This window comes from Trachemys scripta, chromosome 9 (assembly GCF_013100865.1).
Source record: "Trachemys scripta elegans isolate TJP31775 chromosome 9, CAS_Tse_1.0, whole genome shotgun sequence".
In the NCBI taxonomy this organism is placed as follows: domain Eukaryota; kingdom Metazoa; phylum Chordata; order Testudines; family Emydidae; genus Trachemys; species Trachemys scripta.
In genome coordinates, this window is record NC_048306.1 from 55,208,707 (window position 1) to 55,229,104 (window position 20,398).

The 20,398-nt window shown below is 46.7% G+C and overlaps 1 protein-coding gene and 1 long non-coding RNA gene across 2 annotated transcripts in view; one reads left to right on the top strand and one right to left on the bottom strand.

The window, feature by feature from the left end:
* PCCB (propionyl-CoA carboxylase subunit beta) overlaps positions 1 to 367 on the bottom strand; it is a 70,088-nt gene extending 69,721 nt beyond the window's left edge. Inside the window, 1 exon segment of the mRNA XM_034781028.1 lies at positions 1 to 367. Coding sequence (XP_034636919.1) covers positions 1 to 352 — 352 coding nt within the window. The 5' untranslated portion in view covers positions 353 to 367.
* Positions 284 to 17,622, top strand: LOC117882577. Its single transcript, XR_004647049.1, has 3 exons — positions 284 to 374; positions 12,132 to 12,214; positions 17,345 to 17,622. It is a non-coding gene; the product is annotated as an uncharacterized LOC117882577 (long non-coding RNA).
* The last annotated feature ends 2,776 nt before the right edge of the window (positions 17,623 to 20,398 follow it).

Genomic DNA, 20,398 nt, shown 5'->3' on the forward strand with positions numbered 1-20,398 from the left:
CAGGCTCGAGGAAAGGCCGCAGCAGCCCAGCTTGGGCCTCTATGAGGGACGAGGCGAGCAGCGCTGCCGGACACCCTGGCTCGCTCGAGGTTGCCGGCCACGCTCCCAGCCTGGCGAGCTCAGCAGCCCTGCCAGAGACAGCACGTGCCGGCCTGGCCCGGGTTCCTAGCGCTGCGCTGGCCGGGCCAGCCCCACACTCCCCTCTCAGCCGGCCGAGCCGACCAACGGCCCAGGCGTCCGTACTCAGTCGGCGGGATGCTGGGGATTTGAAGTGCAGCCCTTTGTTTCCCCGCCCGTCAGATCCAGTCCGTTCGGCGGGAAAAGGCTGATTTGCTGGAGCAAAACGTTTCATCACCTAATTTACAAGAGAGCAGGTGGGTGAGGGAATAACTTTTATTAGCCCAAGGTCTGTCGGTGAGGGAGGGAAGCTTTGCAGCTACTCCAAGCGCTTCTTCGCCTAATTTAATGCAGAGTCAACAACACTCTCGCCAAAACACAAGCAAGTTTATGTTGGAAACCTGCCAGTCTTGCAAGGGCAGCTGCCTCCCCACAGGGAGCCTAGTAGCCCCCAGCGTCTCTGGCTGGAGCCAGGGCGCTGCAGCAAAGAGCTTGCCAAGCCCCAGAGCCCTGGCAGACTCCCTACTCCACAGCAGTAGTCTTAGGAAGCCAGGACTCTCCGGGCTGCTAAGCTCCATGCTCTGGGCAAGGACCAAGCTGGGCTTGGAACTTTTATAGAATATATCTGAGGGAGATTCCCAAACTTGAGCCACTCGTTGTAGGTGATAAATCTGAGGAACCATCCCAGATTGATGTGTCAGTAGAGATGGTTTTAGAACAAATTGATAAACCAAACAAGTATCAGAGGGGTAGCCGTGTTAGTCTGGACCTGTAAAAAGCAACAGAGAGTCCTGGGGCACCTTTAAGACTAACAGATGTATTGGAGCATAAGCTTTCGTGGGTGAATGCGCACTTCGTCGGATGCATGTTGCAGAGAGTTACAAAGGGATCTCACAAAACTGGGTAACTGGGCAACAAAATGGCAGATGAATTCAATGTTAATAAATGCAAAGTAATGCATATTGGAAAACATAATCCCAACTTATAAAACATATAAAATGATGGGGTCTAAATTAGCTTTTACCACTCAAGAAAGAGATTCTGGAGTCATTGTGGATAGTTCTCTAAAAACATCCACTCAATGTGCATTGGCAGTCAAAAAAGCTAACAATTAGGGAATCATTAAAAAGGGGATCAATAATAAGACAAAATATCATATTGCCTCTATATGAATCCATGATATGCCCACATCTTGAATACTACATGCAGATGTGGTTGCCCTATCTCAAAAAATATATATTAGAATTGGAAAAGGTACAGAAAAGGGTAATAAAAATGATTAGGGGTATGGAACAGTTTCCATGTGAGGACAGATTAATAAGATTGGGACTTTTCAGCTTGGAAAAGAGACTACTAAGGTGGGATATGATAGAGGTCTATAAAATCATGACTGGTGTGGAGAAAGTAAATATGGAAGTGTTATTTACTGCTCCTAACACAAGAACAAGGGGTCACTAAATGAAATTAATAGGCAGCAGGTTTAAAACAAAAGGAAGTATTTTTTCACACAGTGCACAGTCAACCTGTGGAATCTTTGCCGGAAGATGTTGTGAAGGCCAAGACTATAACAGGGTTGAGGGCTGCATGCATGCTCTTTGATCTTCATTCTCCCAGGGATGGGAGAGGGTCTGGGATACCCATCCAGCTCTTGCAAAGGGTGAGGAAGGGCAGGGCCACACCACATCGCGTAGCTGGACAGTAAAGAAGTTGGGGAAGTAAAGGGTGCTGGTGTCTGGGCTGGGAGCTGCCCCCGTGGCTGGGCTCCATGGGGAGTGGGGGCTGGTGTCTAGGCCGGGGGCTACCCCGCGGCAGGGTGGGGAGATAGGCTAGTGGCTGGTGTCAGGGGGCTGCCCCATGGCTGGGCTGTGTGGGGAGGGATGTGTGGATGTCTGGGCTGGGGGGGGGTGCCCCATGGCTGGGCTCTGATGGGAGGGGGGATGCTGGTGTCTGGGCTGGGAGGTGCCCCATGGCTGGACTCTGGGGGGAAGGAGGTGTGGGTGTCTATGCCAGAGGGTGCCCTGCAGCTGGGCTCTGGAGGGAGGGGAATGCAGGTGTCTGGGCTCTGGGGGCCCCACACAGCTTCATTGAGCACCCCCCAACTTCAGCTGGGCTGTGATAGGGGTTTCTTTAACACGCGACTCCTGGGGGAATGTTTTTTTGCTGTTGTCTATATTGTTGACATACTTGTTGACAGATATTTTGAAATAAATTACTGGAGTGATTATTTTGTTATTTTGACAAATAAAATATGGAGAATTTTAAAATAGTGTGCAGAATTTTTAATTTTTTGGCGCAGAATTCCTCAGAGTAATAAACTTTCTTAAAATAAAAGCTTTACTTTATGAACGTTATTAAAATATTGTCAGGCACACCAGCTGCTATTACAACACTGAACACCAATAATAAACCAAAACCAGTAATAAAATAAAGTGCATATAGCGAACATTGAACAGTGCAAAACACTGAAACCAGTTTCCTATTTTTGCATGTCTCTGGGCCCTTGTTCTCCTTTTCCTTTCTAGCACAAGTAGCATGCTGCAGAGGGGTAGAGGACTCCTGGGGGTACATTTGCCCTGTCCAACAAGCATTGAGTCCTGGTTGCATGGGCCACCCAACTATGGCATTGTCCAGTGTGTTCCTGGGCTGTAGGACATGGTACTGTGGAGGGATCTCAGGACATGGTATGAGGGGAGCAGGAGTCTGAACTCTTGCAGCCATTAGCATAAGCAGCTGCTCAAACGGGGTTTTCTGCTGTATTGGATCTTCCTCCCTCAAGCAACATTCCTGCTCCAGGAGCTGCACTGCAAATCTATTACTGTGCTCTAAAGCCTGTCTGTGCCTTTCCACTGCTATGAATCCTTTTCCCTTTGGTATTGTGTCTGCTTGTTGCCTCCGTTCAGGATTTCCACTATGTGTCAATTACAGAAATGTTTCCTCTTTGTCCACTCATTGACAGTTCAAAATCCCAGGCTCCTGCTGGACCATGGCTGGGCTGCAGAGGTGGAAGTGCCTGACAGCAGACATCGTCTCAGTACTTTAAAAAAAAAAAAAAAAAAAGTTCAGTGCATACTCAGAGAAAAATGCCTGTAGAATCTCAAGGCTAAAAAAACGATACTTTGTAAAACTCAGCTTCACTGTGTTCTCAGAGGACTGCTTCAGTTCCTAGAAGCTCCATGGCCATAATTGAGTTAAGCAGAGTGAAAAGAGTGCACACATAATAGTAAGATGACATTTACAAAGGCTGTATGTTTAAAAATTGCAGACTTGTAGCCTGGGGCAGTAGGATTATGGCATGGTTTACTACTTAAGGTTTCTCAGTCCTTTCAGGCATTCCACAGTCTGGGGGACATGACAATACTAGAGGTTCCTGAATGCCAAAGAGAGATTTTATACCAAGCTACTGTTGGTAAGCCAGCTGTCTATGCTACAGAGATTTCAAGCTTATGGTGACTGAGCAGCACATCTATGAGTGGACTACAATCCTAATTAGGAGAGCCCAGAAAATATGCCCTTTCCTGAAATGAGACTACCCATTGGGAATTCCTACTCTGTGGAAAGTTTGCAGCTATCAGCACCCAGGATTGGGTCAAAATTCAAGGGGAAATCAACAGGATGCTGTGTTAGCATCCATACCGTTTACTGTCTTCCTGTTCTGATTAAAAATATTATGGACTACATGCAAACACACCTAACAATATGAACTCTCAAAGAACTACAGGGCTAGTCACCTCCCTTCACCCACATACTTCCTCCTCCCCCCCCTCGTGGTATTTCAGACATTGATTTAATCACCCATGCACTACGTCTTCCCCACCCTTCATGTACAGCTTACTGTTTACAGGCAGCTTGTTATGCTATGCCATACTAAAAGGGAAGGCAGTATAATTTCTTTTGACATCCCAGACCATCTTTTAAAGCATGTGCGAGTATCTAACAAAACTTCAATGTTAAATGCGTGTTTAACAGTTGTTTGTGCTTCTTCGTCTCCATTTTCAATGCCATGTGGTGGTGGTGTGGAAAGTGATGCCAAGATGCTGGTGTACATTCCACCATTAGCAGATACACATGACTACCTATAGCCTGTAATAAAAAGCACAGTGGGTCATAAACTGGAAATCCCTCCCATTTGACTATTATCATTAACAACAAGGAGCCAAACACTTACCAGCCTGTGGGTCTATTTCTGCCTTTTCTGTTTCTGCTGCTGGTTTTGCAGCAGGCTGTTCTTCCAAGGGGGTCATGAAATAGCTCCTCCGAGTATGGACCCAGGACATGCTGCAGCTGCTCCAGTGGCACAGCTTCCTCAGGGATTGGTGGGAACACCAGAGTCATTTTGCTAGCTTGATCTATGAGGCACCTGGTGGCTCCCCTCTGGGCTGCTACTAGATTTGGGGGTCAGAAGGTCACGACTCTGGCTGTCCAGGCTATCTTGAACCATTGGGGGCTCAGTGCTTGATGCAGTTTCCAGCATCCAAAGTCCTCATAAAAGAGACAGGATGACAGGGAGTTCCCAGAGGTGTAGTTCTCACCCCTGACTTTCTGGTAGTCTCTCCTGAGCTGCTTACTCTACTCCCAGCACTGGTCACCAGTCTATTGAAGTCCCAGTGCAGTCAGGTTGTCTGCTATTTCTTGTTTGCATGGTCATTTCTGGTCACTTCTCTTACTGAAGTTGAATTTCTTGCTTGCCTCGTACCAGTGATTTACAGGAATCTGACTGTGGTCTCATGACCAGGTAGCGCAGTTTGCAAAGGTCGTCTTCTTAGCAGCAGCCAAGATGCTTCATTCTGCTTGCAGCTCAGTGGTCTGCAAGAAGAGTCTGAGAGTTGCAGGCTCTGATGCCAGAACCTCCTTATACACAAATCTCCATGAACAAAAGTGACTTTACGACCATTCCACAAATTTTTGTCTAAAGTGGTTTCTTTCCTTCATTTGAACACTGTGGATGTGCAAAGCATTGACTAAGTGATTGCCATATTGGATTTACCATGGATTTCACTGTGGGTATGGTAAACCCTTCACGTATGCTTTCCCACTACAATATATTACATATAAAAAAATCTGGCAACTAAAAGAGCCAAGGCTGCCCTGCTGGCTGTAGTAAAGGTAAAGGCATAGGTAAAAAATTCCCCCTGGAGTATGCTGGAACTCAGAGGCTGAGTTGGAAGCCAAAGTAACCTCTGTGGATGCCTCTCTGTGGAAAATGCTTCAGCCTCAGATGCCCATTGGGGCTGTTACACCTGAACAGGGGAATACTGATTTGGCCAGATTGTAAAAACAAGATCCTACCATAGCTAAATTGAGCCCAGACAGAGATTCAAAAGAACAGAAAGGAGGTCCCTTAATGATTGTACAACCCCCATGATGGAGACTCAATCTGGGTAGCCAAACCCAGTGATCAGTGATTTTGGATTCTACCAGAGAAATGTAAAATCGCTTTTATTTATGTTTCATGATAAATTTTATTTATGTTTCCACTGGCAGCCATCAAGGTGTTAAAAATACACTGGCAAGAATACAGCAGATTGATTGGTTGGCATGGATAAATCAGGATGTTAGGCAATATGTAGAACATTTTCCCGTTTATGCCCAAGTAAATTCTGAACCTGTCAACGGAAAAGCAAAATGGAGACATGAGCAAATTGATGGTCCTGGATTCAACTACAAATTGATTTTATTGGCCTGTTGCCAAAAATGGCCTGAGGAAATCTATACAGCTTGGTCATCGTGGACGCTCTCTCCAAATGGGTAGAAGCGATCCCTATACGAAACAATGAGGCAGTTGCTACTGTAAGTTCTGCTTGAGCAGAGCTTTACCAGATGTGGACTTCCCCTTTACGCGGGGGGGTGTTCGACCCCCCCCCCCTTCGGCCAGGCCTTGCCCCCACTCCACTCTTCCCCCAAGCCTCCATCCTGCCTCTTTCCACCCCCACCGCACCCTTTCCCCAGCCCCCTCCCCTCCCCCGAGAGCACTGCATCCTCACTACTTCCCTTCCCTCCCAGAGCCAACCTGCACACCGTGAAATTGCTGTTTGCAGCGGGCGGGAGGCGCTGAGTGGGAGGGGGAGGAGTGATCAGCAGAGGAGAAGTGCTGGGGGGCATGGAGAGGGGGGAACTTAGCTGCCGGTGAGTTCTGAGCACCTGCAAATTTTTTCCTGAGCACCCACAGAGTCAGCACCTGTGCCCACAGATAATTGGTTCAGATCAGGGAACACATTTTAGTGGTGAGAGAATGTGTAACACTGTAATAATGCTGGGAATACAGGAAAAAATATCACTTATCAGCCATACTCATCAACACTGGGAGAAAGAAATAATAGAACTTTAAATTTTATGCTTACTAAATACATTGAAGAAAATAAACAAGATTGGGACATTAAATTTCCGTTAATACTGACCGCTCTTTGAGCTACTCCGATAGAACAATGGGGATAGCACCCTTTGAAATCCTGGCAGGAATAAAACAGTGTTGCCTGAACAACTGCGTTGTGCTGTGCCAGGCTTGGTACAACGCTGTTGTAACTGCTCAATGGTTGCTACAGATGAATACTTGAGAGAAGTTAACCTGTGGGAAGCCCCAACATAGGTGTGAGACAAAGACAGGCTGTTTGGATATACCTATCTCATAGAACTGGAAGGGACCCTGAAAGCTCATTGAGTCCAGCCCCCTGCCTTCACTAGCAGGACCAAGTACTGATTTTGCCCCAGATGGCCCCCTCAAGGATTGAACTCACAACCCTGGGTTTAGCAGGCCAATGCTCAAACCACTGAGCTATCCCTCCCCCGTAAAAAAAAAAAAAAAAATCTCAAACCACTGAGCTATCCCTCCCCCGTAAAAAAAAAAATCTAGTGTTGATGGATCACTTGATGATTATCTGTTCTGTTCATTCCCTCTGAAGCACTTAGAATCATAGAATATCAGGGCTGGAAGGGACCTCAGGAAGTCATCTAGTTTAACCCCCTGCTCAATGCAGGACCAATCCCCAGACAGATTTTTACCCCAGTTCCCTAAATGGCCCCCTCAAGGATTGAACTCACAATCCTGGGTTTAGTAGATCAAGTAATGATAAATATCTACAATGAAAAAGAAAACCCAGGAAAGGGTTAATCAGTCAAAATAATGATTAAGTTGGAAATCACACTATGGGTAACATGAAATACAATACGTGTGTGTAAAATATACATTCTGCGCGCTCTCTCTATATATATATATTCAGAAACCATCAAAAACCTTTAAAGAGATCCAAGCAGGGAAAATGCCTAGCTTCATTCCGAATAAATATTTGCTGGATTGGTACAACTGTGCACGGAGGCTGATATCCTCTGAAATCTAGCTGAGGTAACAATGTCTCCTCTTGACTACAGTTACTATACAGAAGACTTATTTCTCACTTTCCCTATCAACCATTGAGAAGATGGATGTGTATGAGACCATAGTATGTAGGTAGCTATCTTCAAAGACTCCATTTTTAAGTAATGTGGACAGGTACCTCAGACACTGGTGAAACACTCACATGGAATGGTGACAGGCACCCCTTCTGGACTGCTACACAAAGGTGCAAGCCAAATGGATTGGCTGATGTGATTCTCCAGGATGCAATCCATCTATTACTCCTCGGGGAATTCTGTGCCACTGCGCAATGCAGAATTTTGCAGAAATTAACGTGTGCGCAGAATTTCTTTCCCCCACAGAAATGGGCTGCAGTGCTGCTGGACCCAGCAGAGCCCAGCTTGCATATAGAAGACACTGCTGGGGGAAGAAGAAGGGAGCTAGACTGCTAGAAGGTTCCTGACAGCTGCAGTTCCCACCATGCGCTGAGGGAAAGAGAGGGCAGTGCACAGTAAACTCCGTGCAAGCCTTGGACAATGCATCAGGCCGTTTCTCTCTCTGGATCCCTGGTCTCTGGGGGGTCGAGGGGGTGTGGGCAAGGAGGGGCCCCTGTGGCTGGGCTTAGAGGGAGGGGGTGCAGGTATCTGGGCAAGGGGAATCCACTATCTGGGTGGGCTCGGGGATGCTGGTATCTGAGCAAGGGGGGCCCCCATGGCTGGGCTTTGGGGGGGGAAGGGAGTGTGGGTATATGGGCTGGGGGGTTCCCACAGATGGGTTCTGGGCGTGAAGGGGTTGTGGGTATCTGGGCTGGGGGGGGGGCAAGGCTGGGGTCGGGGGGGGGGGGGGTTGTGGGTGTCTGGGGCGGGGGGGGGGCAGAGCTGGGGGGGGGGGGGGGGAGGGAATTCAGGTGTATTGGCTGGGGGACGGGCCAGGGCTGGGCCCTGGGAGGGAGGGAGGAATTGTGTGTGTCTGGTCCCCTGGCTGGGCTCAGGGTTGTGTGTGAAAGGGGCAGAAAAACAGGAACTGGTTTGTCATAGCAGTTTCTTTAACTCTACTCCTGGGAGAATTTTTGTGTGTGTCTGTATTGTTACAGACATACTTGTTAACAGGTATTTTGAAAGAAATTACCAACATAATTGAAACTGGCGTGATTATGTAGTGTTATTTTGACAAATAAAATTTGCAGAATTTTGCAGAATTTTAAAATATTGTGCACAGAATTTTTAGGCGCAGAATGCCCCCAGGAGTAATCTATGGTATAAAACAGTAATGAGACAGAAACCCAAGAAAGAATTCATCTCAACTGCCCAATACAGCTGAATACCTGGACTGGACATTAGAGACGTGCCACATATGTAGGAAATGGAGAATACTGTATGGTCACACAATAGTTAAATATAATTATGAAGGGAAGGTATGTCCAGTTAATCAGTTCAATTGGTGTTTTATTCCTAAATTTGAAGCTATTGTTGGATCAGTCAAAATTATACGTATGCCCAAATTAGTTGAACCAGTAGCGATAAAAAGTCAACCAAGTTTTTGTTTCTAAGGCTGTATAATTACTCCCTAATGTTACAATGCCTATTACAAAAAATTAAATCTACACTTAATCTTTGCTAAAATGAAAAATACACATTTAATTCACATGCAATAAAATTAAATACAGTAAATAATCAAATAGAATAACTATTAAAGTCAGTTAGCTGGTGAAATCAAATAAATACAATTGGACAACATCCAGCTGTGCCATTTAGTTTTAAGCTATTATTTTGTATACAAATGTTGATAATTGCAGTAATGCTTATAATGTGCTGTAAAATAAAGTGCATGTTAAAAGATGGCTAAAGAAACTAAAAAGGAAAAGCGTTCGAGTGTACCATTTTTACATCATGTAAAATAAGTGACATCTTTGCAAATATCGTATTTCCAAGTGTGTTGGGGGGGGGGGGGGGGGGGGGATGTGGGGGTACCATTAAAAGCAACTAAATATCAAGTCTCTAAAATTGAGACACTCACCAAAATGCATTCACAGGAAAATTTCTAATGACTTTTCTTTGTAATGATTCACAAAGAAACTGGAACTTTGAATGAAAACCCCATATTTAAAGAAAGTAAGAAATGTTAACATTAAAGAATCATGGAATGCTCTCCAAATATGTAATTATGGGTAGTTAATGAGTAATTGCACATTACCTGTACCTCAGGTGAGGTAATACTTAGGCCAAAGCCTTACTAGCATAAATGTGTGTGGGTTTTTTTTGTTTTGCAACTTATTTTACATAAAATTGTTGATGTGATTAAAATAATAATATTGCTAACAGAACAAAGGTAACATAATGTGCTGCAAGTTTTGAGCTTAAAAACACACCTGTCACAACAACCATATCTGCTCCCCCCTACTTTTTTTTTTTTTCTGGGAAGACCCAGAGCAGGGTGACATATAAGTGACATGACCAAGAAACTGAAACCCACCAGAAGTTGGTAATTGAAACTTGCACATGCATAATGTACAGCTTACAAAAACCCCAAAGTGTTAATGGACATTTGGAGAAAGATGAAGTAATTTGTAATGTAGAAGTGTATAGAAGACCTAAGTGAACCTGGGCCCAAAGTGGAGAAATATTGGCCCCTAAACTGAAGAATGGACTGAAGGACTAGATTAAAGCATTATAGAAGGCGACGACTATCATGGAAGGACTTCAGTGCCCCAATGTGACAGAATACACCCCGTATTCATAACCTACATGCTACTGTAATAATGTTTGTACAAAGCATGGCTTGTAAGGTATAATTTGAAAACTCATAATTTGCTTTAAATTCTGTGCAAGCAATGGCCACCCTGGCTGATTCCTTTGTGCAAGCCCAGATATCTAATGAGCGGAAGCCACAGAACGAGGGCTACAAACCCAGTGTAAAGGACGGGGGGAATCCTGTTTTTACCGCAGGAAGAAGCAGGATGGTTGGAAGCCCAAGCACTCTCTCCCCGAGAATGGTTCCTCACCTGGAAATACTCATTGCAAACCTCCTGTGAAGGAAAAGGGTCTAAAAAGGTGGTTCCAATATAACCCCACTGAGTACCTGAGAAATCAAGGCCCTGAGCTAAAAAGAACTAAGCCCCATCCAACCAATATTAATGCAGCTGTCCTTAACACAGAAGCCCCAGAGATACCAACAGCTCACCTGATTAGGACTGTCTTTACAGGGGTAGATAAGGAATTTATTAAAGTTGCCAAAATAAATAATGAGTGAATAGGATGGAGAAACTCCAGAGCCCAGATCTCTCTGGTCAAGGGAAGCATGGTCCAAAAGACTGACACGTTACCTGACCAAGAAGAGGTTCTAGCAGTGGGTGGACGTAAGATTCCTGTACCTTTAGCCAAGATGTATGTGGAATGGGGAGATTTGGAAAGTAACAGTAGGGGGTGCTGGATAGTATCCCCATTTAAATGCTCATTGGGATGATTTTTTGCATATGGCTAAGGTTATTAATGTGATAACCTGTAGCAAAAGGGAATATTGTGCTGGGATCCTAGACGGGAGTGATAAAGTCCCAGAAACTGCTGAGGGGGGAAGGGAAGGTCTCTCTAACTCTTATGCAGCAGAAGGAAACAATGCATTTCCAGCGACTGAAGCTAGCTCCTTCATAGCAGAGAAAAGCAGCATGCCCTCGGGTGGGGGGGAAGGAGATGACCCCTGTGACTAAAGAAGCTGTCCCAGATATCAGCTGCCAGCATTTTGCCTTTGAAAAAGGGCTAGATCCCACTCTATAGAACATACATGGATGTGTTCTAGAGGGAGCCCCAGAAAAGGAAAATTGGGGGAGGGGGTGAGAGGTGGTTGTTTTTTTGGGGGGGAAGATGGGAGATCCTATAGGGAGGCGCATATGGGAAAAAAACAAAAGCCCTGGGCAACCCTTTCGGCATTTGGTTGTGCCTGCCCAGCACTGTGGAGAATTAATGTTGCTAGCATGATTGTCCCTTTGCTGGTCACTTGAGGGCACAGAAAAGAGGAAGTTATTGGTTCTTCAAGATATGTGGTCCCTATCTGTATTCCACTGAGGGTTATACACAGTGCCATTGTGTCTGGAGCCAGAGAATTTTATAGTAGTATTGTCCCTGTTGGTCCGTGCATGCGCCCTTGCTTCACCTCATGGTTTTGTCTAAGGCGATAAGGGTGGGGTGGATTGACCAAGTCCTCAGTTCATTCTCCACCACAAATAGAACAGTTCCGCAGGAAGGAGGGAAGAAAGGGACCACACATCTTGAAGAATCTCCAGTTACAGGTAAGTAACCTTCTCCTCTTCTTGGAGTGATGATCCCTATTGTATTCCACTGGGGTGATTAACAACCAGTAGGGTGTGAGGAAGAGGACGAAAACATCAAATGGAGGACCACCCTGACGAATGAGGCATCTGTTGCAGGGTTTTGCACCAAGGCATGTACTGAGCCCTATGTGGCTGCCCTAGATATGTCCGAAAGTGGTACATCATGAAACACAGCCATAGTTGATGCTTGCACTCTCAAGGAGTGGGCTCATATCCCAAGGGGTGAAGACTGTTCTGACAACTGATAGAGCGTAATGCACCCTGAAATCCACTTAGAAATCCACTGTGTGGAAATTGTTTGTCCCTTAATCCTTTCAGCTATAGTGATACTCTAGGAGACTTTCTGAATGGTCTTATCTGCAGGTAGAAGACCAAGGCCCTGCGGACGTTGAGGGATTGAAGGTGCCATTCCTCCGCTGATGCATGAAGTTTTGGGAAGAAAGCAGGTAAGAGTATGGGTTGGTTGAGATGAAAGTGGGATACAACCTTTGGCAGAAACTTGGGGTGCAGATGCAGGGAAACGTCCTTATGAAATGTGATAAGGAGTGTGTGTGTCTGCCATTATGTCCCTCAGTTTGCCTTCTCGCTGAAGTATTAGCTACTAAGAAGGCAACCTTCATGGAAAAGAGAGATAGGGAATATTAGGCCAAAGACTCGAAGGGTGAGTTTATTAAGATTGAGAGGACGAGGTTGAGGTCCTACTGGGGGGGGGGGGGGGGGCGACAGGTTGAGTGGCTAGATAGGTGCAAAGGAGGGCCTTCCAAAACCTGTTAGTCAATGGATGTGTAAACACAAAGTGCCATTCCACAGGCAGATGGAAATCACTAATAGCCACTACGTGCACTTTGATGGAATTGAAGAGGAGTCCTGACATCTTCAGGGACAGAAGGTAGTCCAAAAGAAGGGGAATGTCCATGTCCTCAGGGGCAAGACCCCTCTGTAGGATCCAGGAAGTTAAACATTTACACTTAGCCCGATAGGAATGCCTTGTGGACTCTTTCCTGCTACCTGAGAGGATGTCTTGTACTGCAGATGAACATTCCCATTCTAGCGAAGATGTCCATCCAAAACCCAAACTCTGAGGTGAAGTGTCTGTGGATCAGGATGCCTGATCTTGCTGCTGTATTGCTGGAGCAGTTCCGGGAATGTCGGCAGCAGAAGTGGGGGAGCTGCTTACATGAGGAGAAGGAGAGGAAAACAGAATTGGCGAGGTCAAAAACGGGCGATGAGAATAACTGCGACTCTCTCCCACCTGATCTTGTGGAGGACACATAGCAGGAGCAGTAGTGGGGAAAAAAACAATTGGTCTGGTCCAACCAGCGGATGACAAGGGCATCACTTTGGCAACAGGTGTCAAGGCCCCCTCTGAGCAGTACTTGATGCATATGCTGTTGGTGTGGGAGGCAAAGAGGTCCCTGGTTGAAGTCTCCCATAGGGTAAAAACATCGCTGACAATGGTGTTGTGGAGATCCCATTTCTGGTTGGCCACAAATTTCCTGATCAGAGAATCTGCAAGCACATTCTGAATCCCTGGAAGATAAGCTGCTGACAACAGGACCTTTTGGACGATTCATCAATTCTAGTATAGACAAACTGATTCTGCACAAAGCACTGGTGACCACGTGTCCCCTTGTTTGTTGATGTAATAAACAATGGTGGTATTGTCTGACGTGACCAGAACATAACGGGAGCGGGTGAATGAGAGAAACAAGCAGCATGCTTTCTTCACTGCCCATAGCTCCAGAATGTTGATGTGCATCCTGGATCCCCAAGCGGTCCAAGTCCCCTGTGTCATGTGCGTGCCCATGTGGGCTCCCCATACGAGGAGTGAGGCGCCCGTGATGATCGTCATGCTCAGGGAGAATGGAAGGAAAGGTGTCCCAGTGCAGACCTGATTTGGTCCATCCACCAATTGAGGGAGGAGAGTACCTTTGGGGAAACGGTCAATGGCTGGTCCCTGGTATGTAATGAGGTAGAATAGACTTCTGGAGCCACAGCTGGAGACAGTGAAGGTGATGACGAGCAAAGGTGGTGAGGTACATGGATGTCACCATGTGGCCAAGAAGGGAAAGGCAAGTCTGGACTTTAACAGAAGGACTGGTGACCATCTTGGCGATCAGCTCTTGTCGCATCTGGAACTTGTCTCTTGATAGATAGGCTTGTGCCAAGATTGCATTGACGTAGGCTCCAATTTTTCAACATTTACACTTGCCCTTAGGGAGGAGAGAAGTCTGAGCAGCATAGAAGTTGAGGCTTAAGTCTCCCTTGTGGATCACGCTACTAGCAGCCAGTCATCAAGGTAGGGGAATATAGGGACCCCCTGACATTGGAGCTGGGCCTCCACTACAGAGAAAAATTTGGAGAAGACCCACGGAGCAGTGGTGAGTCCGAATGGTAAGACCCTGTATTGGAACCATCGATGGCCTACAACAAATCTTAGGCACCTTCTGTGGGTTGGATGGATGTCTGTGTGAAAACAGGCATTCTGCATATCAAGAGCCTAAACAACATGCCTCTTTCCAGTGAGGGTATGATGGCTGCTAAGGTGACCATATGAAACTTGGGCTTGCACATGAACTGACTGGGATGACACAGGTCCAAGACTGGTCTCCATCCACCCTTCTTCTTGGGTACAAGAAAATACATGGAGTAGAACCATGCACGCTGGTAAGTCATTGTAATGGGTTCTATTGCTCTCCTGTAGAAGAGAGTCTACCTCTAGGGCGAGGATACTGTTATAAGAATGGTCCCTGAGGTGGGGTCAGGGCATGGATGAGTAGCATCATGAACTAGATTGAATAGCCATGTTGAATCACATCGAGGACCCACTTGTCCATTGCTATCACAGTCTAAGCAGAGGTGCCGACTGTGTGTGTGCTCCGGGACTGGAGCACCCATGGGGAAAAATTAGCGGGTGTGCTGCACCCACCAGCAGCCAAGCTCCCCCCACTTCTTCCCTTGAGCATGCTGCGTTCCTGCTCCTCCCCGTCCCTCCCAGCATTTCTGCCCGCCACCAAACAGCTGTTTGGCGGCACTCCGGGAGGGAGGGAGAGGAGCAGGGACACAGCACACGTGGGGGGAAGAGGCAGGGGCTTAGGGAAGGGGGTGGAATGGGGGCAGGGTGGAGGTGGAGCAGGGGTGGGAAGAGGCAGGGTGGGGGTGGGGACTTGGGGGGAGGGGTGGAGTGGGGTCGGGGCTGGGGGGGGTCAAGCACCCACTTTCAGGAGGAGAAGTCGGCGCCTTTGAGGTGTAGGGGAGAGGCAAGGTGTTGGCGGCTCTCTAGGTGTACTCAAACATTGCTTTTTGAAAGACTGAGCATGAGATGTTGAAGGCTATGAGGAGGAGCCTGGAGGATGGGACCGTTGGGTCTTCTGTTACTTGTGAGGAGGCTCATAGGGCCGTTGATAGAAGAATTGAGGAATTCTGAATCATTCTGTCGGTGGCAGGTGGTAGAACTTGCACTTTGGTGCTGGTGTGTAAATACCCAACAATTGTAGACTGGTTCTGGAATCCTTGAGGGAATAGAAGGAATCACTGGTCTTGATTGAAGAGATGAGACTCATTGAAAGGGAGATCCTCTATGGTATTCTGCATTTCCCGGGGGAAACCAGATGAATGTAGCCACATTTCCTCCTCATGATCCCCATAGCCATCTTGCATGAAGTGGTGTCCGCAATTTCCACAGTGGCCTGGAGCGTCATTCTCACAACCAGTTTGCCCGTCTCTAAGATAGCCTGGAAACAGGCACAGTACTGCTGGGGAAACTTGTCTGCAAAGCCTGCCAGCTTGCTGCAAGTAAAGAAGTCATATTTAGTGCCAGGTAATTGGAAATCCGGAGTTGAAAGCTGACCGAGAAGACTTTGGGACCCAGAAGGTCCAGACATTTACCTTCCTGGTCTGCCGGAATGGAGTGTGGGTGTTGCTGCCTGACCTGCTCCATCGCTGCTTGTATCACAAGGGAATTGGGTGGGAGGTAAGAGAACAAACTCAGAGCCCTTCACTGGTACACAGTACCTCTTGTCTGCCCCCTAGGAGGTGGGTGCACAAGTGGCGAGGGTGTGCCAGACAGTCTGAATCAGTTGAAGAATAGCATTGTTGATCAGTAGAGCCACTCTAGTTGATTCTGAGGCATGCAAGATGTCAACAAGCTGATTCTGTTTGTCCTGGACCTTCTCCAGTGGAACATAGAGGGCCTCAGCCACCCTGCATAAGAGGTCCTGGAACTGGTGGTAGTCATCCAGGGTCAAGAAGGAATGAAAGACACTGTGACGTCTGGAGACAACAAAGGGACTTGCACCTGTTCTGGCAGTACTGTTGGGCCAGGCTGAGCGGTTCATCCTCCAACATCTGTTCCAAATGCCTACGCAAGGATGCCCAACGAGGAGAGATGGGAGACTCTTCCCTGGCTGAATGGGAAGGTTCCGAAGGTGGATACTAAGGCCAGGACTCCCACTATGGCCAAGGAGACAGATCTATCGGATGGTGCAGAGGGCCCCACGGAGCAGGGTACTAGTGACTCCTTTGTTGGGGAAACGGAGGGTATTGGCACTATGTTGGCAGAACCTTTGGATATTTGTATATATGGTAGGGGAGGGGCAATCCCTGCCTTACATCTGAATCCTCCTATGCCGAGAAATCGGATTCCAGTTCAAACAGCGATATCATTAGAACCGGTGGAACCATATGAGCCATAGGGAAGTGGGCGGAAACACTAACTGAAGTAGGTAAGTCCAGGGTAGGAGAGCGTACCTCTTCAGGCACCAGCTGAAGTGGAAAACATGGAGACCTTGCCGCCAAAGCAAAGACTTCATGAGGGCTGGGCACCAACTCTAGTCCCCCTGGTGTCAAGACTATGCATTCCACAGCCAAAACCAGAGCGGAACAGAGAACTGCCTTGGAACTGAAAGTTCCCTTGACTTAGGAGTGCAGACTTGGAAGGCATACATGGCTTGATGGACAGAACCGATGAGTCCGGTGGTCTATGCGACTTCTTGTTGTGCTTGTGAGCTTTAAAACACGCTGCTTCTCCATGGCTGGAACTTGTGGAAGGTGCATTGTTTTTCTTGGGCCTGGAGGAAGACTTAGTGCCATGCTTAACGACTAGACCCCGGCACAGGGTCCCTAGTACTAATACTGGGGGAACCAGAATGGGTCTCTGCAGTAGGAGGCGCATGCCTGGGTTTTTCAGGACGATGTACGGGGGGATTCCCTGACCTGGGTCCCACTGCGACCTTATGACAACCTCTGTGAAGTTCTTCTTGAGGCAGAGAGCCAGGCCTTCCCAGCTACGGCTTGGGAAGGAGAGGCAGATACTGCACCTGGATGCAATGTGGGCTTCCCTCAAGCAGTAAAGGCGGCATTGACCAAGAACGAGTGTGGGCAGGAAGTGCAAATCTTGATCCCCGGCATGATCCAGAACGTGTGGGGGGGGGGGGGGGGGGGGGGAGGAGGAACCGTCAAAAAAGGCGTCCCAAAGTCCTAAAACAATTATTACTAAAACTACAGTAAAACAACAACAAAAATTAACTATGTACAATACTAAAAAATGGCTTTTTTTTTTTTTTAATGCATCACAGAGAGATGAGAGTAGAAGCTCTGACTGGAACATGCGGAGAAACTTCCTCTACACTCGTTGCCTGTTGTACAAGAGGAATTTCTGAGGGTAGCAATGGACAGTGTGCGTCCTTTGCCACATACCACCCAAAGGGGGAAGAAATATATATTGGTGGTGGTGGATTTTGCCACCAGATATCCTGAGGCAGTAGCTCTAACACTGAGGCAGACAGAGAACCAGTAACTTAATACACCTCTACCCCGATATAACGCGACCCAATATAACACGAATTTGGATATAATGCAGTAAAGCAGTGCTCCGGGGGCGGGGGGGTGGGGTGGGGGGAGGAGGCTGGGCACTCCAGAGGATCAAAGCAAGTTCGATATAACGCGGTTTCCCCTATAACGCAATAAGATTTGGCTCCCGAGGACAGTGTTATATCAGGGTAGAGATGTACGTACAAAGGTTCAGAAAAGAGTTAAAAGACATGATGGGGGATACACTTGCTGACTCATAAAATCATTACAGGAGGACACAGCCACTTCCCACCTAACTGCATCGTGCCACTTGCAAGATGCAGGAACAAATTTGTTCAGAAATATAAAACATGTTAGACCTGGAAGTAATTAAAGAATCTGACAGCTATTGGGCATTACCTGTTGGCATGGTCCTTAAGAAAGAGAACACTGTAAAGCTTTGTGTTAATTATAGAAAACTCAGTCCTGTCACAGTACCAGATGTATGTCCTAGGCCTAGAACTGATGACATGCTGGACATTTTGAGCAAAGCTAAATATCTCAGCTCTTTGAATTTAACTAGCGGTTACTGGCAAATTCCTTTAGATAAGGAAGCACAGAAAAAATTTGCTTTCATCACTGATATGGGACTCTGAGTTCAAAATGTTGCCATTTTGTTTAATTAATGCAGGAGCCACTTTTCAGAGGCTGGTCAACCAAGTGTGAAATGATTTGCAGAATTTTGCAAGGGCATATGTCAGCGACATTGCAGTGTTTAGCAACACTTGGTCTGATCACAAAAAACATTTGGAAATTGCGCTGTCAAAGCTCAAAAAGGCAGGCCTAGCCATAAAACCCTCTAAGCGTAAAACTGGGGCAGCCAGAATTTCTTATTTGGGACTCTGGGTAGGTGGGTGTCAAATATCTCCGGATCCCATGAAAGTTTAAGCCACTGTAAATTGGTCTGCAATCCCAAACTAAAAATCACGTCGAAATTTTTTATAGGACTGACAGACTATTACAGAAGGTTTGTGTGTGGGTTCAGTGACATTGTGTCTGCAATCACAGATCTATGTAAAAAGATTGAGCCTAACAAAGTAGTATGGACAAAGACATGTCAAGAGGGTTTTGATAAGGTAAAGAAAAATCTTGTCTGGAAAGCTTTTTCTTGCAAGTCTAGATTTTGATGAAGTGATTGAACTGTGTGCAGATGCTTCAGACACTGATATGCAAACTGTGTATATAAAGGGAAAAGAAACGATGGTGGAAGATGCCTTGTCCAGGAAAGAGGGCCCTGACCTGCTGCATCCAGGTCAGCCAATAGCTAATCCTACTGCAGCTTTTTAAGGGAGGGAGGTGAGATGGAATGTACCTCTGTATTCACACCCTACATGCTATTGTAATAATCTCTGTACAAAGTATGACTTATAAGGTATCATTGAAAATTCTTAATTTGCTGGTCAGTATTGTCCTGGTAAAATACATGTGGCAACGTTGTATGTGAAGTTACAAGTCTCCCCTCTCTGATGTTAACAACACATGTTCCAAACCCCACAGCTCTGCCCAAGCAGAAGTCAGGTCTGTCCTAAATAAAGGAAGGAATGTGTGCTTGCCTTAATTTGCATTTAAGCAGTAAACAGCGTCATCAAGCAGAGAGGGAAAACAAAGGAAATTTGAACAGGCAAAAAAACCGAGCAGGGAACATTCTTCCACATGGACTTTTTGTCTCCTGGATCTCAGCTGGACATGTTTTTCAAGAAAGGGACTGAAAGTAGAAAAAGGAGGGACAAACACCCCAGAGATCCTCCCCCCTTCCTCTTCCAAGGTCAGGGATGTCCCCCCCCCCCCCAACTAGTCTGGATTGTACTGCGGTATGTCACACCCGGAATGTGGTAACTTGGGCTGTTATTATTTATCTGCACGGTCCTACCAAATTCATGGTCCATTTTTGGTCAATTTCACAGTCATAAGGTTTTAAAAAATAATAATTTTCATGATTTCAGCTATTTAAATCTGAAATTTCAGTGTTGTAATTGTAGGGATCCTGATCCAAAAAGGAGTTGGGGGGGTGGGGGTGTTGCAAGGTTATTGTAGAAGGGGTTGTGGTATTGCTACCCTTACTTCTGCACTGCTGCTGGTGGCAGCACTGCCTTCAGAGCTGGGATCCTGGCCAACAGCTGCTGCTCTCCAGCTGTCCAACTCTGAAGGCAGAGCTGCTGCCAGCAGCAGCACAGAAGTAAGTAAGGCATGGTATGGTATTGCCACTCTTTGTTCTGCACTGTTGCTGGTGGCGCACTGCCTTCAGAGCTAGACGCCCGGCCAACAGCCATTGCTCTCCAGCTGCCTAGCTCTGAAGGCAGAGCAGAAGTAAGGGTGGCAATATTGCGACCCTCCCTGAAAATAACCTTGCGACCCCCCTGCAATTCCCTTTTGGGTCAGGATCCCCCATTTGAGAAACACTCATCTCCCCTGTGAAATCTGTATGTATAGAGTAAAAGCACACAAAAGACCAGATTTCATGGGGGGAGACCAGATTTCACGGTCCGTGATGCGTTTTTCATGGCCGTGAATTTGGTAGAGCCCTATTTATCTGGCACAAATGTATGTGCAGACACCATACGTGACAATAATTCTGTCTGAAATTTATAAATAGGAAAATTGATTAAGCCTAAATTGGGGGGATTTGTGACTCAGTTTCCCAACTTTTACCTCCCACCAGGTCAGAAAGCAAGGAAGATAGAATGACCCTGTAGTCCAGTGGTTAGAGCACCCACCTGGGAGGTGGAAGACACTGGGTTCAGTCACCTTGCTCCCACTATTTCATTATTTATCCAAACTGG